Source organism: Heptranchias perlo, chromosome 43 (genome assembly GCF_035084215.1).
Source record: "Heptranchias perlo isolate sHepPer1 chromosome 43, sHepPer1.hap1, whole genome shotgun sequence".
Taxonomy (NCBI): Eukaryota; Metazoa; Chordata; class Chondrichthyes; order Hexanchiformes; family Hexanchidae; genus Heptranchias; species Heptranchias perlo.
Genome location: NC_090367.1, coordinates 566047 through 589903, shown reverse-complemented (window position 1 = coordinate 589903; position 23857 = coordinate 566047). Strand labels below are relative to the sequence as shown.

The window sequence follows — 23857 nt, the reverse complement described above, 5'->3', positions numbered from 1 at the left end:
CATCTGAAAAGATGGCACCTACAACAGTGCAGCACTCCCACCATACTGCGCTGTAGCATCGGCCAGGATTACGTGCTCAAGTCTCTGGGGCTCGAACCCACCTTCTGACTCCAAGGCGAGAGTGGTACCACTGAGCCAAGGCGATGCTTGGGAGTTGCTGGAAGCTACGTTTGTTGCACTGACGTCACATCTGTGATCTTGAGCCTCCACACTGTTAACAAACCCATAAGGGAAACACCAAATGAAGGAGGGGGAACTATGAGCTTTGCTCCTCCAGGCTGCTCGCTTTCACATAAAGACGAACTTGTATTGATACAGCACCATTCACAACCTCAGGACGTCCCAAAGCACTTTACAGCCAATGAAGTACTTTTGAAGTGCAGTCACTGTTGTAATGCAGGAAACGCGGCAGCCAATTTGCGCACAGCAAGATCCCACAAACAGCAACGTGATAATGACCAGATCATCTGTTTTAATGACGTTGATTGAAGGATAAATATTGGCCCAGGACACCGGGGAGAACTCCCCCTGCTCTTCTTCCAATAGTGGCCGTGGGATCTTTTACATCCACCTGAGGGGACGGACGGGCCCTCGGTTCAACGTCTCATTCGAAAAATGACACCTCCGACAGTGCAGCGTTCCCTCAGCACCGACCCTCCGACAGTGCGGCGCTCCCTCAGCACCGACCCTCCGACAGTGCGGCACTCCCTCAGTACCGACCCTCCGACAGTGCGGCACTCCCTCAGTACCGACCCTCCGACAGTGCGGCACTCCCTCAGTACTGACCCTCCGACAGTGCGGCACTCCCTCAGTACTGACCCTCCGACAGTGCGGCACTCCCTCAGTACTGACCCTCCGACAGTGCGGCACTCCCTCAGTACTGACCCTCCGACAGTGCGGCACTCCCTCAGTACTGACCCTCCGACAGTGCGGCACTCCCTCAGTACTGACCCTCCGACAGTGCGGCACTCCCTCAGTCCTGACCCTCCGACAGTGCGGCACTCCCTCAGTACTGACCCTCCGACAGTGCGGCACTCCCTCAGTACTGACCCTCCGACAGTGCGGCACTCCCTCAGTACTGACCCTCCGACAGTGCGGCACTCCCTCCGTACTGACCCTCCGACAGTGCGGCGCTCCCTCAGTACTGACCCTCCGACAGTGCGGCGCTCCCTCAGTCCTGACCCTCCGACAGTGCGGCGCTCCCTCAGTCCTGACCCTCCGACAGTGCGGCGCTCCCTCAGTACTGACCCTCCCACAGTGCGGCGCTCCCTCAGTACTGACCCTCCCACAGTGCGGCGCTCCCTCAGTACTGACCCTCCCACAGTGCGGCGCTCCCTCAGTACTGACCCTCCGACAGTGCGGCGCTCCCTCAGTCCTGACCCTCCGACAGTGCGGCGCTCCCTCAGTCCTGACCCTCCCACAGTGCGGCGCTCCCTCAGTCCTGACCCTCCCACAGTGCGGCGCTCCCTCAGTACTGACCCTCCCACAGTGCGGCGCTCCCTCAGTACTGACCCTCCGACAGTGCGGCGCTCCCTCAGTACTGACCCTCCAACAGTGCGGCGCTCCCTCAGTACTGACCCTCCGACAGTGCGGCGCTCCCTCAGTACTGACCCTCCCACAGTGCGGCGCTCCCTCAGTACTGACCCTCCGACAGTGCGGCGCTCCCTCAGTACTGACCCTCCGACAGTGCGGCGCTCCCTCAGTACTGACCCTCCGACAGTGCGGCGCTCCCTCAGTACTGACCCTCCGACAGTGCGGCGCTCCCTCAGTACTGACCCTCCGACAGTGCGGCGCTCCCTCTGTACTGACCCTCCGACAGTGCAGCGCTCCCTCAGTACTGACCCTCCGACAGTGCAGCGCTCCCTCAGTACTGACCCTCCGACAGTGCAGCGCTCCCTCTGTACTGACCCTCCGACAGTGCAGCACTCCCTCTGTACTGACCCTCCGACAGTGCAGCACTCCCTCTGTACTGACCCTCCGACAGTGCAGCACTCCCTCTGTACTGACCCTCCGACAGTGCAGCACTCCCTCAGTACTGACCCTCCGACAGTGCAGCACTCCCTCAGTACTGACCCTCCGACAGTGCAGCACTCCCTCAGTACTGACCCTCCGACAGTGCAGCACTCCCTCTGAACTGACCCTCCGACAGTGCAGCGCTCCCTCAGTACTGACCCTCCGACAGTGCGGCGCTCCCTCAGTACTGACCCTCCGACAGTGCGGCGCTCCCTCAGTACTGACCCTCGGAGTGTCGGCGTGGATTATGCGCCGAAGTGTCTGGAGTGGGACTTGAACCCACGACCTTCTGACTCAGAGGCGAGAGAGAGAGATACCCACTGAGCTGGGGCTGATCGCAATCCCATAAGGGAAGCATTGAATGAAGGAGGATGGGGAAACCTGAGCTTTGCTCCTCTAGGCTGCTCCCTTTCACATCCTCTTGGTTGGATACAGAGAAGCATTTGCAGCTGCCTAGGAGAAGTCAGCCAGACGTGGTGCACAGCACACGATGTCAAGGCAAAGTCAGTGAGGGATGGCACAGGGGAAATATGGAAAGAGAACGAACATGGTTTTTAAAAAAATGATACACATATAATAACAAAAAGAACCCACCACCCCCACAGCAACTCAGTTAATGCACTGCCTGAGCCATTCGGGGCAGGACATTCCTAGGTTCAATTCTGGGTCTTTGTGAGTTTGCTGATCTTGGGCGGGGCAGTAAGGGTGCTACAACTGGGCTCATTGCCCCGAGTTAATGGGGGGTTTGGGGGGTTTGGGGGGGGGGGGGGGAAACACAGCAGAAGAGGACAGGAAGAGAACCAGCCACGCCTGATCATCATCCAATGACCACTGCGGGAAAGTGCTCCTGTGTGGATGAATACAGGCTCAGGCTCAGCTCTGATGCCCTCAACAGTTGAATAGCCCGCTGAATCGGCCCGCACATGAACGGCGGGCGAGGTGGTAGCAGAGGGATGACCCAGCAAGAATCAGAATCTTAATCTTTAGGAAAGGAGGGGAGAAAATGGGGGGGGGGGGGGGGGGGGGGGGGAAGGTAACAGAAAACAAAAAAATGCCAAGAAAATTTCACTTAACGAGATCAGTGCTCAGCAACAGCTGAGGGCCGACAACACAACAAAAGCTGCTCAAAGAGTCTGTGGTTCTTTTCTTTATTTAAAAAAAAAAGACATAAACGAAGGCCAACAGCTGGCTGGGTTCAGTTAGGATGGCCCTAGAGGGACAGTCACTCCCTCGGGAAACAGGTGCTGCAGCACACCCAGACTCGCAGGCACACTGCGACATGTGCACATGCCTAGATGCGTCCTGCATTTCCTGCATTTGCTTCAGGGTGACATTAACCCTGTTTGTTGCGCGCTAAACAAACTAGGCAACCATTTCACGCGCAGAAGCACAATTACAGGAAGCCCTCTCGCCGCCCGCCCCCCCCCAAAACACAGAACGAAACCGACTCAGAAACCCACCTGGCCTATCAAACCAGCCACACAGCGCCGCCAGCGAGGCTGGGGGCTTAACACCCTGCCCCCCCGAATAGACCTGCAACCCCTTACCCCCATTTACAGCCACAGACAGTAAGTGGAATTAAAGTGCTTCCTTATTCCAGACTCACACATGCATTCTCCCCCCCTCCCCTCCCCTCCCCTCCCCCCCTCCCCTCCCCTCCCCTCCCCCCCCCCCCTTTACAATCATTTCCTCTTCTCAAGGTAGTGACTCATGGTTCCACAGGCAACACCTATTCCCCACCCAAGTGGCCCTTCGAGTATTTGTACCCAGGACAGAGTCAACACTGAGTGTCATGCGTGGGCGGTGACACAGCCAGAGCCCATCTTATTCCCAACACCCACACTCCAGTAGGAGACAACTTAGAGAGGAAGTTATACTAAACCCTTTATAAATCACTGGTTAGGCCTCAGCTGGAATATTGTGTCCAATTCCGGGCACCGCACTTTAGGAAGGATGTCGGGGCCTTGGAGAGGGTGCAGAGGAGATTTACCAGAACGGTCCCAGGGATGAGGGACTTCAGTTATGTGGAGGGACTGGAGAAGCTGGGATTGTTCTCCTTAGAGCGGAGAAGGTTAAGGGAAATTTAATAGAGGTGTTCAAAATTGTGAAGGATTTTGATAGAGTAAATAAGGAGAAACTGTTTCCAGTGGTAGAAGGATCGGTAACCAGAGGACACAGATTGAAGATAATTGGCAAAAGAACCAGAGGGGAAATGAGGGGAATTTTTTTTTAAACGCAGAGAGTTGTGATGATCTGGAATGCGCTGCCTGAAAGGGCGGTGAAAGCAAATCCAATAGTAACTTTCAAAAGGGAATCGGATAAATACTTGAAATGGAAAAAATTTGCAGGGCTCTGGGGAAAGAGCAGGGGAGTGGGACTAATTGGATAGCTCTTTCAAAGGGCTGGCACAGGCACGACGGGCTGAATGGCCTCCTTCTGTGCTGTACCATTCTATGATTGTACAACTATCGGGGGAACACTCCAGCCAACTGCAGTGGCCCCACCGCTGCCCCGGCTGAGACCGGCTAACGGCAGGGGGAGAATCAAACCCGGGCTCTTCCTGCTTTGTGCGGCTCAGTTCCACACAGATCAGCAGGTTTATCGACAGGGCCATTGAGAGAGCTAAAGATTTCTCAAGGATAGCCCGGGAAAGGCATCCAGCGATCCCCAGCAATGGGTGAAATTTTATTTCATTTTTAAAAGCCCACCTGCTGAGAAATGTTAGAATGGATTATGGGTAAGGAGGGAAATAAAGGCCTTATTTAAGGTTACCTGAAAGTGCAGCAACCCCCAGAGCACAGGTTTCAATTTTTTTCTGTGTTTAGAGCATCCCAAAAACTACCTGCAAATACTGACACACTCCCGGGGACCCCCTGTAAATACTGACACACACCCGGGGACCCCCAGTAAATATTGACACACTCCCGGGGACCCCCAGTAAATACTGACACACTCCCGGGGACCCCCTGTAAATACTGACACACTTCCGGGGACCCCCTGTAAATACTGACACACTCCCGGGGACCCCCCTGTAAATACTGACACACTCCCGGGGACCCCCTGTAAATACTGACACACTCCCGGGGATCCCCCTGTAAATACTGACACACTCCCGGGGATCCCCTGCAAATACAGACACACTCCCGGGGATCCCCTGCAAATACAGACACACTCCCAGGGACCCCCCTGCAAATACCGACACACTCCCGGGGACCCCCTGCAAATACCGACACACTCCCGGGGACCCCCTGCAAATACTGACACACTCCCGGGGACCCCCTGTAAATACTGACACACTCCCGGGGATCCCCCTGTAAATACTGACACACTCCCGGGGACCCCCTGTAAATACTGACACACTCCCGGGGACCCCCTGTAAATACTGACAAACTCCCGGGGACCCCCTGTAAATACTGACACACTCCCGGGGACCCCCCTGTAAATACTGACACACTCCCGGGGACCCCCCTGTAAATACTGACACACTCCCGGGGACCCCCTGTAAATACTGACACACTCCCGGGGACCCCCTGTAAATACTGACACACTCCCGGGGACCCCCTGCAAATACTGACACACTCCCGGGGACCCCCCTGTAAATACTGACACACTCCCGGGGATCCCCCTGTAAATACTGACACACTCCCGGGGACCCCCTGTAAATACTGACACACTCCCGGGGACCCCCTGTAAATACTGACACACTCCCGGGGACCCCCTGCAAATACTGACACACTCCCGGGGACCCCCTGTAAATACTGACACACTCCCGGGGACCCCCTGCAAATACTGACACACTCCCGGGGACCCCCTGCAAATACTGACACACTCCCGGGGACCCCCTGCAAATACTGACACACTCCCGGGGACCCCCTGTAAATACTGACACACTCCCGGGGACCCCCTGCAAATACTGACACACTTCAATCAGGGATGCCTGAAAAGTAGTGTCAGTTCCCCAAAGGAAACCTTTTTTAAACTAGTTAATAGCAACAACATGTTACTGAATCACCAAATGGGTAAAGAATATGGAATACGGAATTCTCGGCACACTGCTCGCAATGTTGTGGCCCAAGATGGGCCAAGATCCCCATAGTCTAGCCCAGCCTCTGGAATCCGACAGTGGAGGGCCAATGAGATGTACTCCTCTCTTATCACAGTGCCTTTAAGGCACTTTTACCTTACGTCAATGCTGTGGATTCAACAGGTGCTATTTTCCCATCAACTACAGCTTTATAACGTGAAGGACTTGGCCTAAGATACCATTACAGACCCTCACGATCACAGTCACAAGTTTGCTTAAACCTGTGGAGAGAAATTCCCACTCTAGAGACTTGAGCCCACAATCCAGGCTGACACTCCCAGTGCCGGTACTGAGGGAGCGCCGCACTGTCGGGGGTGCCGTCTTTCGGATGAGACGTTAAACAGAGGCCCCGTCTGCCCTCTCGGGTGGACGTAAAAGATCCCACGGCCTCTATTGGAAGAAGAGCAGGGGGCGTTCTCCCCGGTGTCTTGGGCCAATATTTAGCCCTCAACCAACATCACTTTTTTAAAAAAAAGCAGGATTATCTGTTCATTTATCTCACTGCTGTTTGTGGGATCTTGCTGTGCGCAAATTGGCTGCCACGTTTCCTACATTACAACGACGACCACACTTCAAAAAAAGTACTCCATTGGCTGTAAAGTGCTTTGGGACGTCCTGAGGTCATGAAAGGCGCTCCTCCAGCCCACCAAAGGACCTCGATTAGGAGCAGCAACAGTTGAGTGGACCAGCACGGGGAGCTGGTGGGTCTACTTGACCTTAATCAAGGCCTCTTCCAACAAAATCCAGGGTTAATGACTGTTCCATTTCCTCCTTGGACTTTCTGCTCCTCAGCATTCAAGACCGGGATACACTGCAGGACAGTTTTTAAAGGTGGCATACTTTTGAGGCTTCAGAAATCTGTTTCCAGAGTACCTTGTTTTATTATACTTGGCTTGAATTCTTTCAAAAGCCCAACTTACTCTGCCGATATAATGTTCCACAAACACACACAAAACTCCTGGAATTCCTCTCAAGAGTTCAAGGAGTTCCTGTGACTCCAGTTAGCTGTTCCATGATTCTCGTCAGCTTTCTAACTCTTGCTCTGTTTCAACTTCTCAGACTTGCTGATTCTCTGCTTTTTAAAACTTGTAACTTTCTTTCTGTACTCTCTCCTTTTCCTCCCCCCACACAACTGTATATCATTTTTGTTCTCCAGTGCTTCCCCTACCCCTCCCCTTGCACCTCTGCTTTCATCCCTAAACGATCACCCCTTTTCACCCTCGCAGTTTCACCCTTCTGCTGTTCTACTTTTGCCCACATGGTCTCATCATTTCATGCTCACATGCTTCAGTCAGTTTTAGCCTCAGATCTTGGATCATACTTTACATTTACTGGATTCTGCCCTTCCCACCCCCACCAGTTTCAGACCCCCCTTTTTGGTTGCCGTTCCAAGGTAGGAACTCCCCCCTTTTTATGAATCTCCCAACATCCTTCTCACATGCTGCCTCCACCTCCAATCCCTTTTTTGATCATTAACCCGATCTCAAGACCCCCCTATTTGGCAAGTTACCCAATATTAGAACCCCACTTTTGCTGGTCATCCAATCGCAGCCCCTTTCACTCGTAACCTCCATCTCTGACTCCTTTGTTATTCATTACCCCAATTTCAGGCTCCCTTTTCACTCAATACCCTCAATATCAGATCCCCATTTACACATTATCCCCTATCTCAGATCTCCATTTACACATTATCCCTTATCTCAAGACCCCCATTTGCTCCATACCCCCAATCAAAGACCCTCTTTTCACTCTATCCCAATCTAAGACCCTCTTTTCACTCCAAACTCCCCAATCTCAAACCACCTTTTCGCTCATCACCCCCAATACCAGCCCTCTATTTGCTTGTTGCCCCAAATCTTAAACCCCCCCTCCTTAGCCTGTTCCACTTTTTCTCCTCCATCTCTGCTTTTTCTTTTGCTCCTTTCACTTCCCCCCCCCCCCATACTCTCCCCAAACGGACGCTCACTCACCTCCGACCCTGTACATATTGGCTGCCATCTCCGCCGGGCTCCCACTCCGGAAACCGGTTCCGCTGGTCCGGTCCCAGCTCAACACTTCACTCCCACGGTCACGTTGACTCTTTCGCTTCCTTGATACTTTTCTTTAAACGGATTCCCGGCTGCTTCTTGCTCCCAGTAACCCCCCTCCCTCCGGACTGATAATCCGGATCCCTAACTCCGCTTCAGCCCCCCCCCTCAGCGGCGGGTCCGGGCTGCTGCTTGATACAATGTAACCCCCACACCCGCCCCCCCCCCCACTCCGCCCCGAGCGCGAGCCGCCCGCCCGCCCGTGGAACGTTGACCCGGGAGGGCCGGTCGCGCGCGGGATGCCCGTGGAACGTTGACCCGGGAGGGCCGGTCGGCCGTGGAACGTTGACCCGGGAGGGCCGGTCGGCCGTGGAACGTTGACCCGGGAGAGCGCTCGCGCGCGGGATGCCCGTGGAACGTTGACCCGGGAGGGCCGGTCGGCCGTGGAACGTTGACCCGCGCGAGACTGGGAAAGGCGCGGGGTGGGGGGGGGAAGAGTGAGCGCGCGTGGAAAGAGTGAGCGCGAGCGCGCCCGCCTGCCCGCGCTGGAGGTAAGAGGGAAGGACGGAAAGTAAAGCAGGGAGGTGGGTTGTCGCGGGCGGATTAAATCTCCCCGTGGAGTGGAGGGGGGGGGGGGGGGTGGTTAGGTGGTGGTGGTCGTGAGTTGGTTGTCGTGCGCGGGGGTTGGATAAGAAAGTGGAGGAGGGGGTTGGATAAGAAAGTGGAGGGGGGGGGAGTGGAGTGCTGTGTGTGAGGAAGGAGGGAAGAGAGAAGAGAGGAAGGAGGGAGAGAAAGAGTCGCCCGTGGAACGTTGACCCGGGAGCGCGCGCGGGTCGCCCGTGGAACGTTGACCCGGGAGCGCGCGCGAGAGAGAGAGGCGGGGGGGGGGTCGCTCGTGGAACGTTGACCCGGGAGCGCGCGCGCGCGAGAGAGAGGCGGGGGGGGGGGGTCGCTCGTGGAACGTTGACCCGGGAGCGCGCGCCGGTTGCCCGTGGGACGCCGGCCCGGGAGCGGCTCGAGCGCCAATCCCCCCGCCCGCCCACTGCCGCCCGCCCGCCCGCTGCCGCCCCTCCTCCTCCTCTCCTCCTCCTCCCTCACGGACTCGCCGCCCGCCCGCCCGCCGCCGCTCTTCACTCGCCGACCGGCGTTTCCTCACAACCCGTCAAGTCCGGGCCGGCTCCTCCTGTCTGTCGGGCCGAACCCCCTCAGATGCTCACGGAGGGGGAGGGAAGTTCCCCCCTCCCCCGGATTTAAACTCCGTAGTCGGTTGAAGTCGAGTTTCTCTTCTCCCCCCCCCCCGCTCCCCCTCGGGTCGGGCTCCGGGCTCCCTCGGCCTCGTCTATCTGAGTGAGTATATTAATCTGATAATTATAATGTCTCGGCCTCCCCGGCCGCTGGATATTATTTAAACGGCGACTTTCTCCCCCTCACGGTGCCGGCCCCGTTACTTTTTCTCTTCAGTTTTCGCTCGCGCCCCCGGTGTGTGCCTTTTCTTCTCCTCCCTCTCTCTCTCTCTCCCTCTTTTCCTCCTCCTCCTCCTCCTCCTCCCTCCTTCCTCTTCTCTTTTTCCGAATCTTCCTCTTCCTCGCTTTCCCCCGAGTGACGTCATCCGACTTCGGCGAGTTCCGGGAAGCCGGCGCCGAAGGGGTTACACCCGTCACCTTGGCAACCGAGGGCTCCAACCCTTCACCTTTCACCTCTCACCCTCCTCTCCCCCCTCCCCAAACCCCTGCCATCCACCCCTCAGGGGGGCTCAGGACCACGTGGACCCGGGGGGGGGGGGGGGCGCAAAAAGGGGGGCAGCAAGAGGCAATGGGCTGAGAGTTTAACCCCTGCCCTGCCGGCAGATAAAAGCTCCCCTCGCACCTGAAAGCTTTGCAGCAGCTGCATCTTCACCTTGCTCGTCCTGTTTCTTAAATAATACCACCCCCCGAGTTAGCTGATCGTCCGGGGCTGGGTGGCATTTAGGGGCGCAACCAGCTTATCAACAGCCTCACGAGCCGGGAGCAGGGGGCAATAATATCATCCAGGAACCCGGCTATTGATACCGGGGCTTAAAGGGTTAAATTACCAGGACAGGTTGCAGAGACCGGGCTTGTATTCCCTCAAGTGTAGAAGATTAAGGGGTGACCTATGCGAGGTGTTTACGATGATTATAGGATTTGATCGGGTTGATAGAGAGAAACTATTTCCTCTGGTGGGGGGAGTCCAGAACAAGGGGGCAGAACCTTAAAATTAGAGCCAGGCCGTTCAGGGGTGATGTCAGGAAGCACTTCCTCACACAAAGGGGAGTGGGAATCTGGAACTCTCTCCCCCCAAAAAGCTGTTGAGGCTGGGGGTCAATTGGAAACTTCAAAACTGAGATGGATGGATGGATTTTTGTTGGGTGAGGGGATTAAAGGGATATGGAACCAAGGCGGGTAAATGATCGAATTGAATGGCGGAACAGGTTCGAGGGGCTGAATGGCCTCCTGTTCCGATGTTCCTAACTCGGTGGCCCCTGCTGAGAAATGCTGTTGTACAGATGACAAGTGAGGTCAGGATGTGGCTTAGCAAAGGTCAAATGGCCTACCAACGCTCACGCCTAAAGGTTGGGCATTTGGTTGAGATGCCGGAAAGAAGCCAGTGTTTAGCAAAGCAAACCCACACATACACGCACACAGAGAAGAACTTCTCATACAATGAGGTACTTTTTGAAGTGCGGTCACTGTTGTAATGTAGGAAACGCGGCAGCCAATTTACACACAGCAAGATCCCACAAACAGCAATGTGATAATGACCGGATCATCTGTTTTTTTAGTGATGTTGGTTGAGGGATAAATATTGGCCCCAGGACACCGGGGAGAACTCCCCCTGCTCTTCTTCCAATAGTGGCCGTGGGATCTTTTACATCCACCTGAGAGGGTAGACGGGGCCTCGGTTTAACGTCTCATCCGAAAGACGGCACAGTGCAGCACTCCCTCGGTGCTGGCAATGGGAGTGTCGGCCTGGATTATGTGTTCATGTCTCTGGAATGGGACTCGAACCCACAACCTTCTGACTCAGAGGGGAGATTGCTACCACTGAGCCAAAGCTGACACCTTCTGCTACTTTGCACCACATTGTCATGCAGGAGATAGATCCTGCCACGCTATGGCCATGCCATTTGGGAACAGCTGTCACAGATTTAAAAAATACAGAGCTTGCCCCAATTTACATCACCACTAGAGGCTTCTTTTAAAATAGAGGCTGCAGTCTTTGATTCTGAATCTATCAATGTTCAGTTTAGATTTGGTATAAGGTGACATTCCTATCGGGCACTGGTTTTATTTGAGGGATTTCAAAAATAAGTGGATTTATACTGAAGTGTTGTGTGCTCTGGTGTGAACTTCTCACCGCTTTGCTCTTTGAGACTGTCGCAGCACTGAGCTCAGGTGTGTAGCATCTGTCACAGTGACTAAGCAAAGCACAAATTTGGACACGGTTTCGTGCTTGTTGATTAGAACAAGTTTGTTAGTCTTCAGCGTCGCTGAAGCAAAAAGAAGGGGCCGTTCCCCTAAGAAAACCAAATAGTGAGTCCCCCGGGAGGCTCTGGTGCATATGATTGAACTCGACGGTACGACTGGCAAAAAACGTGCGGGTGGGAGAAAAATAAATTTGTAGAAACTTTTTTAAAAGGCTGATTGTCTAATGGCTCAGTGGCTTTGGGCAGAGAGAGAGAGAGAGTGCCGCACGGATCAGCAATGTGCCAGATTTGATCCTGTGCTGAGTTAGCTGGAGATCAGGACATTGCAACTGGCCTCTCCCCCTGGGTTTAGGTGAAGGAGAAAGATAACCAGGGTTCCTGCTCTCGATCACTACCCATGGACTCTTCCTGGAATTGCACGTATGGAGGTGTCGGGTCAGGTTTGGCTGTGAGGTCTTATGTGGACGAATAGCCTGCCTACACTTGATCCCTTAAAAAGAGCACATCACTTTCACTCCAAGAAAGATAGAAAACTATAAAGGACTGTAGGTCACCTTGTTGTTTGAAGTGGGAAATCTCACCGAATTCAGTTCTTTCAATAATACCATCCGAATACCACGATTAATGTCTTGTTTGGATGAAACGCCTACATCCCATTCATGGCAAGATTTTTTTCCCCCCAGTGAGGCCTGAAAGGGCTCATTAGAAAGCAGCTCCCGACTGTCATTGTGTTTATAATAGGGTATGAACACAATAGTCAGGATCCTCTCACATTGTGTTTCACCCCCTCTCCTTTCCTCACCACCACTCACACATCAAATTAAAGATCTCACAGAAAGGTATGGAATGAAGAATTTTTAAACAACATTTTGTAGTTAAGGAAGCAACTCATTTAATGTTCTGTGTTGCCAAACTTAACAACCCTTTAAATGTGTCCGTAAAGAACATTAGCAACAACCTGCATTTATAACAGCACCGTTAACGTAGTAAAACGTCCCAAGGCGCTTCACAGCGATTATCAAACAAAATTTGACACCGAGCCACATATTAGGACAGGTGACCAAAAGCTTGGTCAAAGAGGGAGGTTTTAAGCTGTGTCTTAAAAGAGGAGAGAGGTGGAGAGGTTTAGGGAGGGAATTCCAGAGCTTAGGGTCCAGGCAGCTGAAGGCACGGCCGCCAATGGTGGAATGAAGAAAACTGGGGCTGTGCAAGAGGCCAGAATTGCCGAGGGTTGTAGCGAGGAAGTTAGAGAGATAGGGAAGGGTGAGGACCATGGAGAGATTTGCAAACGAGGATGAGAATTTTAAAATCTAGGTGTTGCCGGACCGGGAGCCGATGTAGGTCAGCGAGCACAGGGGGTGATGGGTGAACGGGACTTGGTGCGAGTTAGGATACGAGCGGCTGAGTTTTGGATGAGCTGAAGTTTACGGAGGGTACAAGTGGGAGGCCGGCCAGGAGAGCGTTGGAATAGTCAAGTCTACAGGTAACAAAGGGATGGATGAGGCTTTCAGCAGCACATGAGCCAAGGCAGGGGGCGGAGATGGGCGATGTTAGAGGTGTAAGTAGACGGTCTCGGTGATGGAGAGGATATGGGGTCAGAAGCTCAGCTCAGGGTCGAATAGGACGGATGTCACCTCTCTGGTTTTGGATCAGATGGTCCTCTCTGAGAATTTATTCATTCTGGGGATGTGGGCGTCGCTGGCAAGGCCGGCATTTATTGGCCATCCCGTAGTGCCTCTGGGCTGCCTTTTTGAACAGTTTGACACAACTGAGTGGCTTGCAAGGTCACTTCAGAGTTGGTGTGGGACTGGAGTCACCTATAGGCCCAGACCAGGCAGGTTTCCTTCCCTAGAGGACATTCGTGAACCAGTTGGGTTTTTATGACAATCCGACAGCTTCATGGTCACTTATAATGGTACCAGCTTTTTAATTCAGTTTTTAATTGAATTCAATTCTCAAACTGCCCGCGGTGCGATTTGAACTCACGTTCTCTGGTTTAGTCCAGGCCTCTGGATTACTGGTCCATTGATATAAACACAGTTACTGTCCAGGCCTCTGGATTACTGGTCCATTGATATAAACACTGTTACTGTCCAGGCCTCTGGATTACTGGTCCATTGATATAAACACAGTTACTGTCCAGGCCTCTGGATTACTGGTCCATTGATATAAACACAGTTACTGTCCAGGCCTCTGGATTACTGGTCCAATGATATAAACACAGTTACTGTCCAGGCCTCTGGATTACTGGTCCAATGATATAAACACAGTTACTGTCCAGGCCTCTGGATTACTGGTCCAATGATATAAACACTGTTACTGTCCAGGCCTCTGGATTACTGGTCCAATGATATAAACACAGTTACTGTCCAGGCCTCTGGATTACTGGTCCATTGATATAAACACTATGTTACTGTCCAGGCCTCTGGATTACTGGTCCAATGATATAAACACTATGTTACTGTACCTACATATATATAATATATAAAGAAACAAGCATTGTTGTGTAAAACGGCAACGTGCATCTTTTCACCCAGGTATTGCTTTTGTCTCCTACCAGCTCCCCAATTTCTTCCCCCCTCTCTCTTGCTGGAGTGCGGATTCACTGGGGCTGCTTGCCTCACCCGAGTGTCCGTTCTTCACTGCAGTGTTAGCAGGCTGTCCCGCTATGGAAGGCATCACAACTCAGCTGAACCATGGCTGATTTTTTTACCCTCCTCCCCCAACCCAGAGGCATTGAGACCAACTGTTGGTCCAGTTGAGATCAGTGAACAGGTCAGGGCTTGAACATATAATCAGTTGATTCTGGATATTAAATTCATACATTTGAAGGCTTATTCTACAAGACCTTATCCTTGAGAATTTAGTGACGTTGTGGACTAATTTCTCCAACATAGTGAAGAAAATTGATTCTCCCCCCCCCCCCCCCCCCCAAAAAGGGGGGAGAAAAGTACTAAAAATCAGGGTGGGGTAGCATCACGTTCCATCACTGGACCACTGCTCACACAGTTACTGAAAACACTTGGCAGAGGAGGTCACTGAGAGACACTAGCCCAAGGACAGAATGGACCAGCTGTTTCCAGTCATGTTTCTACACCGACACACCAAGCCGTGAATTGGTGAGACGCAGACATTCAGGTACCGACAAGCAGTTGCATTATTTTTCAAAATAATCAGCTTTATAACTCAAGGATAAGTCAACCCGAATAACAAAAAAACTATTCGCTCCCTCTTTAGCCCCAGCTCCACTCGTCCAGTGACCAGCCCCCTCGTGCAGGCAGCATTTAAACAACACAAAAATTGTTAAATTCAGGCTTTATTTCAAAGAGAAAAATACATTTTCTGCACAGTTCTGAACTGTTTACAATCATCTGGTCTGTGAGTAAGGTTTCTCGGTGCTTTGGTCCCTGTGACAATACTTGGCTCTGATATTTTAATTCCCATATCAGCTCAATTCTAGTTTATAAAAGACTTTGAAAATTACCACTTTTAAATGACATCCAGGAAAGTTAACAGATCGAGCGGCAGTGCCACCGACTGCTGGAATGCGAGTACGGCTCCCCTAATTTCCCTCAGAGATGCTGATGACCGGCGTGGGTCAGGCTGGTCTTGCCCAGCCGCAACGGCCAGTTAGGGGTTTCTTGCTTACCTGCCCACTTGGCCCTAGTTACTTCACAGCCTTTAAAATTAAAACTACTCAATACCACATACACAGAATTTGCAAAAGATTTTTTTTTTTGTTGCCTTTATAAACACACAGTAATGAAAGTCGATGACTTGGCAGCACGCGAGCTGCTTGCACAAGTTTCTCCCCCCACCTGTCTGGAAGCAGCTGACACCTGTTCTGCCCTTGCCCATGGAGGTGCCACTGAACAAGTTGGGAAGGAAACGAACCATTGTGTCCCATCGCTGCGGCACTACACTCATAATTCAACACGCCACCTTGCTGCCTAACTTTGTTTTTACAATAACGGTGCAAACATACCAGCTTCCCTCTCCATCTCTGCAAAAGGCAGCCACTGCAATACCCTTTACTGTGAGCATGTCTTGCACACAATCAAATACTGCTTCACATCATTTTGTAGTCCCATTGCCTTGGTCTAAGCCTCATTAGAAGCTTGGTTACATCCCACTGATGCACACTAAATCTTCAACTCCTCCTGCTTGCATGAATGGAGACAGGAAAACCCACTAGGTATCCCTAGCACTCCTACAATTGAACATTCTTAAAACCACTAAACTTCAGCTTGCCTTTTCAATAAAAAGTCAATTTTAAAAACATTTCTTTTAAGATTAAATCCAGCATCAAAATTACCCACCCCCCTCGCTGATCAGTAAGGGGCGAGACAAGGATGTAAAGAAGGGGGAAGCTGAGAAACGTGTGCAGAGTATTTAGAAACTCACGTTTCCCCTGGATATGTCAGAATGGTCCTCATCAAGAAACACTCTACTCGTATCTGCACAACCAATGAACCTCACCCTCATCACCTTTGACCTTTGGGGGGGGCAAAATAAAGAGTCTGCCTGTTAACCCTTCAAGCGTTGCTGCCTGACGGGTTGTCCAGCGAGGAGACGGAGGTCGATGAGATGGAAATGCTGCGTTCAAGGCTACTGTTCATCACTCGCCACTGCATCACTGTCGTATCCTTGCCACCCGTCGAAATCAGGTGGGTGTCATTGTGCGTGAAACGGACGTTAGTCACATGACTACCGTGCCCGCCATACATGTGGCTGGGGGCCTAAGGGCAAAGGAAAATAAAGAGCGTCAGAGTCTCCACGTAGCTGGGAATTTTTCAGGTTATAGCCGCAAGTATAGGTGTACCAGGCGGAATAGCTACAGTAAGCTTTTGTTAATATAAAATATATATCCACATATTAAAGATTGATTTTGCAGTGGTTGTAATGGCTATACAAGACCAGGCCTGGAGTGTAGGAGACATTACCTCAATATCCATCCATGAGAAGCGATAAGAAATATAGTAAATCAGTCAAGCAGATTAGTGATTAATCTGGTATGAATAGGGGTGTTTTGAATGTATGGGGAAGATATAAGAAAGGAAGGCCATACCTGATACAATGAACAAGAAACAGATGTTATTGCACAGACTCGTTGAATGGCAATTAACCGGACGTATAATGGCGATTAACTGGAGAGACATATAAAAGATACAACACACTGAAGCTCCAGGGGACCTTTGATCTAGCTTTGCTGAGACTAGCAGTCAAGACGACACACTTGCGATCTTCTGAAGGAGTCTTCTGTATGTGAGTAATGGTATCTATAATCTCATATGTAAGGGATTGTTATCTCATTGACCTGATTTATTAAAGGCTACTAAGCAGACGTTTCAATGTTTCCTAGTCCTCGAACTTGTATTAGAGGTAAAGGATGTATGACAATATCCTAGAATACTTCCACATAAGGGCAATAGGGATATACGACTATCCTGTATAAACCCAACTATAGCTATCTCTGGAAACACTAGGCCATCTCCCACTCCTTTGTTTTGTGCCTTACACTGTGTCAACGCCAGCCTGGGAGTAGACAGGTTGTGGGACTTTGTCACTAAGTACATTTGAGACCATCCATTCAATTGCCTCTGCTGCTTCCTCTCTTTCTCCTTGCCCACCAAGATAAGGCCCTTACGCCGTCCCACTCGTCCATCACCCCCGTCTTTGCTGACCTACACTGGCTCCCAGTCCCCCAACACCTCCAATTTAAAATTCTCATCCTCCTGTTCAAATCCCTCCATGGCCTCACCCCCCCCCCCCCCCCGCCCATCTCTGTAACCTCCTACAGCCCTCAGAGATCTCTGCATTCCTCCAATTCTGGCCACTTGCGCATCCCTGATTTCCATCGCTCCACCATTGGCGGCCGTGCCTTCAGCTGCCTGGGCCCTAAGCTCTGGAATTCCCTCCATAAACCTCTCCGCCCCTCTCTCCTCCTTTAAGACGCTCCTTAAAACCTACCTCTTTGACCAAGCTTTTGGTCACCTGTCCTAATATTTCCTTATGTGGCTCAGTATCAAATTTTGTTTGATAATCGTTCCTGTGAAGCACCTTGCGACGTTTTACTACGTTAAAGGCGCGATATAAATGCAAGTTGCTGTTGTAGTTGTGATGTTGTAGCCAAACACTGGACAAGTCCCAGCCCCAGTACCACAGTCGCATGTGCAGAATGAGGTTGTCACCAGTGCTAAGCGTACAATAAATTACTAGTAAGTAGGACATTGAACAAAGTGAAACCCGTGAGCAGGGGCTTCACGCACACAACACAAAGCCAACGACTATTATAATTCCATAGGTGCCCAAGTTCAAATCAGTGAAACTGTGAGATAATGAAATGATAACTATGGTGATGAGCAAATGCATCAATTTCTTTCACCATCAGGTTCCCAATAACCTCAGAGGCAGGACTCGGGCTTTGTTGTAGCAGACTACATTCTATCACTGCAATCGTTATAGTGAGCTTGCAGTCTAGTCACAAAAAAAAGCAGTTTGCAATGCTTCAGTGGAGCCTTTATATTCCCCCTCTTCTCCTGAAGGCTTCAGTCAGGACCAGGTACAGTTCCAAAGGCACTGGTCACCGTCTGGTACTTCATCCCCCCGCTTAGTGACCATTCGATAAGCGTCGGTGCAAGCAGCCTATTCGACTGGGGAAGGTCAAGCCTGCCCACCATCTCCAGCAGGAATCATTGGATCAGGATTAGGAACAGAAAACCACTGTTCCTTACCTTAACCAAGGACACAATTGTAGTGACCATTATCTCTGCCCCAGCTGAGATCAGCGAACTCAGCAAGGGCCAGGACTGTCTGCTCAATACCACACATGGCAGAGTATTTATAGGGGAGCTCACATCTTCCTCTTACAAAGCTGCTTTTTCTGAAAACATGGTGGGGGACGGGGGGGAGGGAGGTGACAGTGCAAGAATCTCACCACAGAGTGAGGTGGAATAAAGTTTGTTTCCATCCTTAGCCTCTCCGCCACACAAAGCAAAACATGAAAAATATTTTCTGTGGTGCCCAAACGTTTCCCTTCTGACCCTTCCTCGATTCCATCTGAGGCAGGTGCTGCTCCCGCGGGGGCAGGAGGGGCAGCTGTCGGCCCTGCACTAATAACACTGTCAATCCACTCGCTGGGAGCTTGGCACTGGTTGGCATCTCCCCACAACAACACAGCGATGACCATGAACTCAGTGTGCAGAGGGTGTGTCGTAATACTTGGCGGTGCTATGCTTTCATTCACCAAACTCTTCTGCGCACTGGCCCTCCTGTCCCCGGCCAATAACTATCAGCTGGTTTACTGATTTGTAACCTGCTATCACAGGGCAGGAAGGGGAAGGATGAAAGCATTAAGACAGATGTCCTCAGTTCATGATAAAGCAAGGAGGAGGGATAGAATCACACAGCACTTTGTCACACAAACTCTTTCCCCTCCCCCCTCCCCCACAAAAGGCCATTGACTGGGGGTCAGTTGGAGCTTTCACAACAGATTTGTGTTAGGCGAGTGGCATTAAGGGTTACGGAACCAAGGTGGGTAAATGGAGTTAAGATACAGATCGGCCAGGATCGGATAGAATGGCGGAACAGCCTCGAAGGGCTGAACAGTCTCCTCCTGTTCCTATAAGACACGCCTCTCCTCCCCAACCCCTCCGTCTCGATGCACTGACGACATTCCCAGCGCACGCTTCCCGCAGCTCAGACTGACCTTGGGTTTTGCGCACGGATACTGAAAGAGATGAACCTTGCAGAAGTCGTCGGCCACGGCCACCACCCGCTCGTTGTGTGAGCGGCACAGCGCATTGATGTCCGTCCCGTCAGAACCATCTGGCCAGACTCCTGCAGCCAGACACAAAGCAAAGGAAATGCTTCTCAAACAACTCAAAACGCACAGGGTTCACAGTATCGACAGGGCAGTTGTAATTAAAAGAAAAGAATGAGATAATTTCTACAGCGTCTTTCACCACCTCAGGATGTCCCAAAGCGCTTTACGCCCAGTGAAGTACTTTTTAAAAAAAATGTAGTCACTGTTGTAATGTAGGAAACGCAGCAGCTAATTGGCGCACAGCAAGATCCCACAAACAGTAATGAGATAAATGACCAGATAATCTGTTTTAGTGATGTTGGTTATGGGGTAAATATTGGCCCAGGACACCGGGGAGAACTCCCCAGCTCTTCTTCGAAATAGTGGCCATGGAATATTTTACATCCACCTGAGAGGGGCAGACGGGACCTCGTTTTAACGTCTCTTCTGAAAGACGGCACCTCCAACAGTGCAGCACTCCCTCAGTACTGGCATCGGGAGCGTCGGCCTAGATTTTGTGCTCAAGTCTCTGAAGTGGGGTTGAACCCACGACCTTGAGGTCAGCTACCCACAGACATGGCTGACACAGTACTAGCCATGATGAAGGCAGTCCTGAAGGCAGGGCTGGTAAGTTGCTGTCAGACTTGCCCAGCGCCGAGATACATTCCAGCCACAGAGTGCTGCACTGGGATTAGCAGAGGAGCCCCCAACCTCCTCCTCACCCCGCCCCGCCTATCCACCGGCTGTGGGAACCCCCTTCATACCGTGCCCTCCTCTTCCCCCCCGTACGAGCCTTACCGAAAACGTGGAATCCCAGGACGCAGGTATACGAGACCCATTCCAGATTCTTGCACTCAAAACGATTCCTGATCAGTTTACATCCTCCCCCGATGTCCCCTGTAAAACAGCACACGACACTCGGAGTTACTGCCTGCAGAGCCTTGTTCCTCAAATAGACAATGTTTCCCACTTTGTTCCCAGTCAGGTCTGGGAACCCTCCCTGATGTTTCCCCTCTCCCCCCAGCCCAGAGGCACTGAGGCCAATTGAAACCCTCCCACCAACTGGGATCAACGAATTCAAGACAGACTGGAGAATAATCGAGGGGCCTTCATTACCTACCACACCGGCAGTGCATTGACCTGCTGAGCCATTGGGCCCCCACAAGAGATACCATTTTTTCTCTTTCTTGTCAACTTTCCCCCATCCTGAAGCCATTGACTTCTTGCGGCACAAAGGGCATTGGCAGTTCTCCAGCACACTGCCCATGTTCACACAGAGCTAGTCAGAGTCAGCAGGCTACCTGACTGTGGAGGCTCCGATTGCCTCTGCACCCCAAATCCACACACGTTCCAGCTGGAGTCCTCAAACATTGATCCAGGAACAGGAATCCAGACCAATCTTCCTCCGCTCCCTAGCTGGGGGAACGGAGGCCAGGCATATCACCTTTACTGCTGCCCTGACCGATCAGCCAACTCGGCACAGACCAGGGATCCAACATGAGACCGTTCTGGTGCAATCAACACTGGTGCATTTACCCACTGAGGCAATAAGGCAGCACCGACCTCCTTTTAACATTGGCTTGGAAACATTCCCATTCCTCAAGGCCTGCCAATAGCAGCAGCCCCAGTGATGGGCAAAGCTCTGTACTTACAGTAGAGGATCTCATAGTCTCCAGAGTTGGACATGATGAAGTGACTGTCCTGAGACCAGTCCAGGTGGGTGATGAAGCTCGAGTGACCCTGAATGGACAGAGAGGACACAATTACAGACGAGTCGTTATCATCATGAGCACCACCCATCGCACATTCATCCAATGCATTAGGACCACCATCATCTCGCATTTAGACAATAAAGAGTCCATGGCCAGGTGTCAAGGATGTCCATTCAGGAGCCAGACCACGTCAAGACTTTGAAACCCCATCTTTTCATCACCTCATCCGCACTGACCAGTAGGTCAAATGTCAGTCCAGCTGACCTCTGCCCTGTGAATGGTCAGTTCCCTGTAGAATCCTGTAGTCAGCCAGAGCAGAGTTCACAGCCAATCCCCGACGGGCTGGTGTGTCACTCTCCCACCTGCATCATTGCCGACACTTGCCACCTAGCCTTACACATGAAAGGTGGCCTCTTGGGTAAGGTGCCAGTAGAACGGTATCCCACGTTGATGCCTTCAGGAGGGCAGAGAGGGGGAAACAATGCACGTGTTGGAGACGGAGCAGTGAAGGAAGTAGTTTCAAGCCCCCGCTCAGATCCCAATCCAAGCAGAGCTGAAAGGAGATGAATCAAAGAAAGGGGTGGGAGGAGAGGGAGAAAAGATGGGGTGAGGCGTTGGTCCCGGACTGGCTACAGTGAGACATTAGCAATGGCTGTGGGAGCTTTGATTGCACCCACCTTCTCAATGAACCTCAGCGTCAGGCCCAGCAGAGGAAGAAAAGGAGCTAAAAATACAAGAATTAGAAAAAAACACCCAAAAATACCCCTGAACTATAAACCCGTGTTGGCTGCCACAGCCCTTACCATGCACCTGCCAAATCGGCTGTACTTCCGGCCGCTCTCGGTGACGGTGTAGATGTAAATATAGTTATCATGTGATCCAATTGCCAGGAAATTGCCATCTGCCGGAATAAAAAAGATTAATACAAACGCAATAATTAGGGGGAGGGAGGGCAGGAAATCAGCTGGGTTCCTGATCACTGCGTCCTGCTGTTGGGTTTGTAGGGGCTCGGTCCTTAATACAACCTCCCCCCTTCACCTTCTCCCCTCGAAACGAATGGGCTGCTGGCGCTCACCGTTACAGATCACACCTTTAGGATAGTGAGTAACCAAGGAGAGGAAGGTGTGAGAATCGGACAGGGGATGTGGGGGAAATAACAGCGCATCATCAGTAAGGGAAAACTAACCTGTCTCACGTGGGTCTAAACCATTCACCCTCCCTAGACCTGCACGACACCAGCACCTGGGGAACGGTCCAATCTGTGGACATGTTCTGAGATTGGCCAGCACAGGATGCTCATGCTAAATCCACCCCTGCCCCTCCCCATGAGCTCGTCGACCTAAAGCCCCGGCTCTCACAACAAGACCGTGACGTGCAGAAATGCCGGTCAATGATGGGTGATGTCAGGGACAGTCCATAGCGAGGATTGCAGTCTGTTACCTGGGGCATAACGCACCACCGAGAGCTGCTCATTTCCATCAACATTACTGAAGACCTGGTCCTTCGTCTCACAGTCCAGGACCATCCACCTGGAGAGAGAGAGAAAATAAAAAAACACAACATGGAGAGAAAGTGACCCAGGTAAATAGTACATTTCTTATTTAGCAAATGAGAATCACCCTTATCCCAGAGAGGGATAACTGACCCATCCTCTGCCAGTGTCGGAGAATCACCCTTATCCCAGAGAGGGATAACTGACCCATCCTCTGCCAGTGTCGGAGAATCACCCTTATCCCAGAGCAGGATAACTGACCCGTCCTCTGCCAGTGATGGAGAATTACCCCCATCCCAGAGCAGGATAGCTGACCCATCCTCTGCCAGTGACGGAGAATTACCCCCATCCCAGAGCAGGATAACTGACCCGTCCTCTGCCAGTGTCGGAGAATCACCTTTATCCCAGAGAGGGATAACTGACCCGTCCTCTGCCAGTGTCGGAGAATCACCTTTATCCCAGAGAGGGATAACTGACCCGTCCTCTGCCAGTGTCGGAGAATCACCCTTATCCCAGAGAGGGATAACTGACCCGTCCTCTGCCAGTGATGGAGAATTATCCCCATCCCAGAGCAGGATAACTGACCCATCCTCTGCCAGTGATGGAGAATTTCCCTTATCCCAGAGCTGACCCATCCTCTGCCAATGGCACTCAGACCTGGCTATGGGGTGACTGCACGAGAACTGCACTCAGGGCAAATTTCACTCAGATTTAACTCCCTTCCACCCAGGGGACATCACGCGCCCTCCAAACGCCACCGCTACCTGGCTACAGTCAGCGTAGGGGCGATCAAACGGGTGAAAATGATGCACTATCAGAGTGTCTCCACTCGGGAAAGGGGGGGGGGGGGTGCAGGGGGGAAAAATCTGAGATCTGCTGGCACGGTGAAAATACAAAGACACAGATTAAATACGAGCGGATGTTAAAATGCGGGAGTTACCTGCCTGTCTGCAGCCCGACAGCCACCACTGCTCCACTGCAGTGAAAATCAGCACACAGTCCAGTCTCCTGTGGCACAAGTAGAACCATTAAACACACAGGGGCCATGCAGCAGAAGGCTCTCTACCCAACCCTACCCAGCTCCTTTCACCACCTCAGGATGTCCCAAAGCGCTTTACAGCCAATGAAGTACTTTTTGAAGTGTAGTCACTGTTGTAATGCAGCAAACGCAGCAGTTAACTTGCGCATAGGAAGATCCCACAAACAGCAATGTGATAATGACCAGATAATCTGTTTTAGGTGTTGGTTGAGGAATAAATATTGGCACCAGGACACCGGGG

General features: G+C 51.8%; 2 protein-coding genes across 2 annotated transcripts in view; both read right to left on the bottom strand.

Moving 5' to 3' along the window:
* Window positions 1-8300, bottom strand: part of mta2 (metastasis associated 1 family, member 2) — a 72001-nt gene extending 63701 nt beyond the window's left edge. Inside the window, exon 1 of the mRNA XM_067975475.1 lies at window positions 8068-8300. Coding sequence (XP_067831576.1) covers window positions 8068-8095 — 28 coding nt within the window. The 5' untranslated portion in view covers window positions 8096-8300. The remainder of the gene's footprint in view (window positions 1-8067) is intronic.
* Window positions 8301-14869: 6569 nt separating this feature from the next.
* The window catches only part of LOC137306325 (echinoderm microtubule-associated protein-like 3), a 23832-nt gene continuing 14844 nt past the window's right edge, over window positions 14870-23857 (bottom strand). Inside the window, exons 8-14 of the mRNA XM_067975473.1 lie at window positions 23518-23585; window positions 22526-22614; window positions 21889-21986; window positions 21026-21113; window positions 20172-20270; window positions 19278-19408; window positions 14870-16308 (exon numbers count right to left, since the gene is read on the bottom strand). Of these exons, the coding sequence (XP_067831574.1) occupies window positions 16105-16308; window positions 19278-19408; window positions 20172-20270; window positions 21026-21113; window positions 21889-21986; window positions 22526-22614; window positions 23518-23585 (777 nt within the window). The 3' untranslated portion in view covers window positions 14870-16104. The remainder of the gene's footprint in view (window positions 16309-19277; window positions 19409-20171; window positions 20271-21025; window positions 21114-21888; window positions 21987-22525; window positions 22615-23517; window positions 23586-23857) is intronic.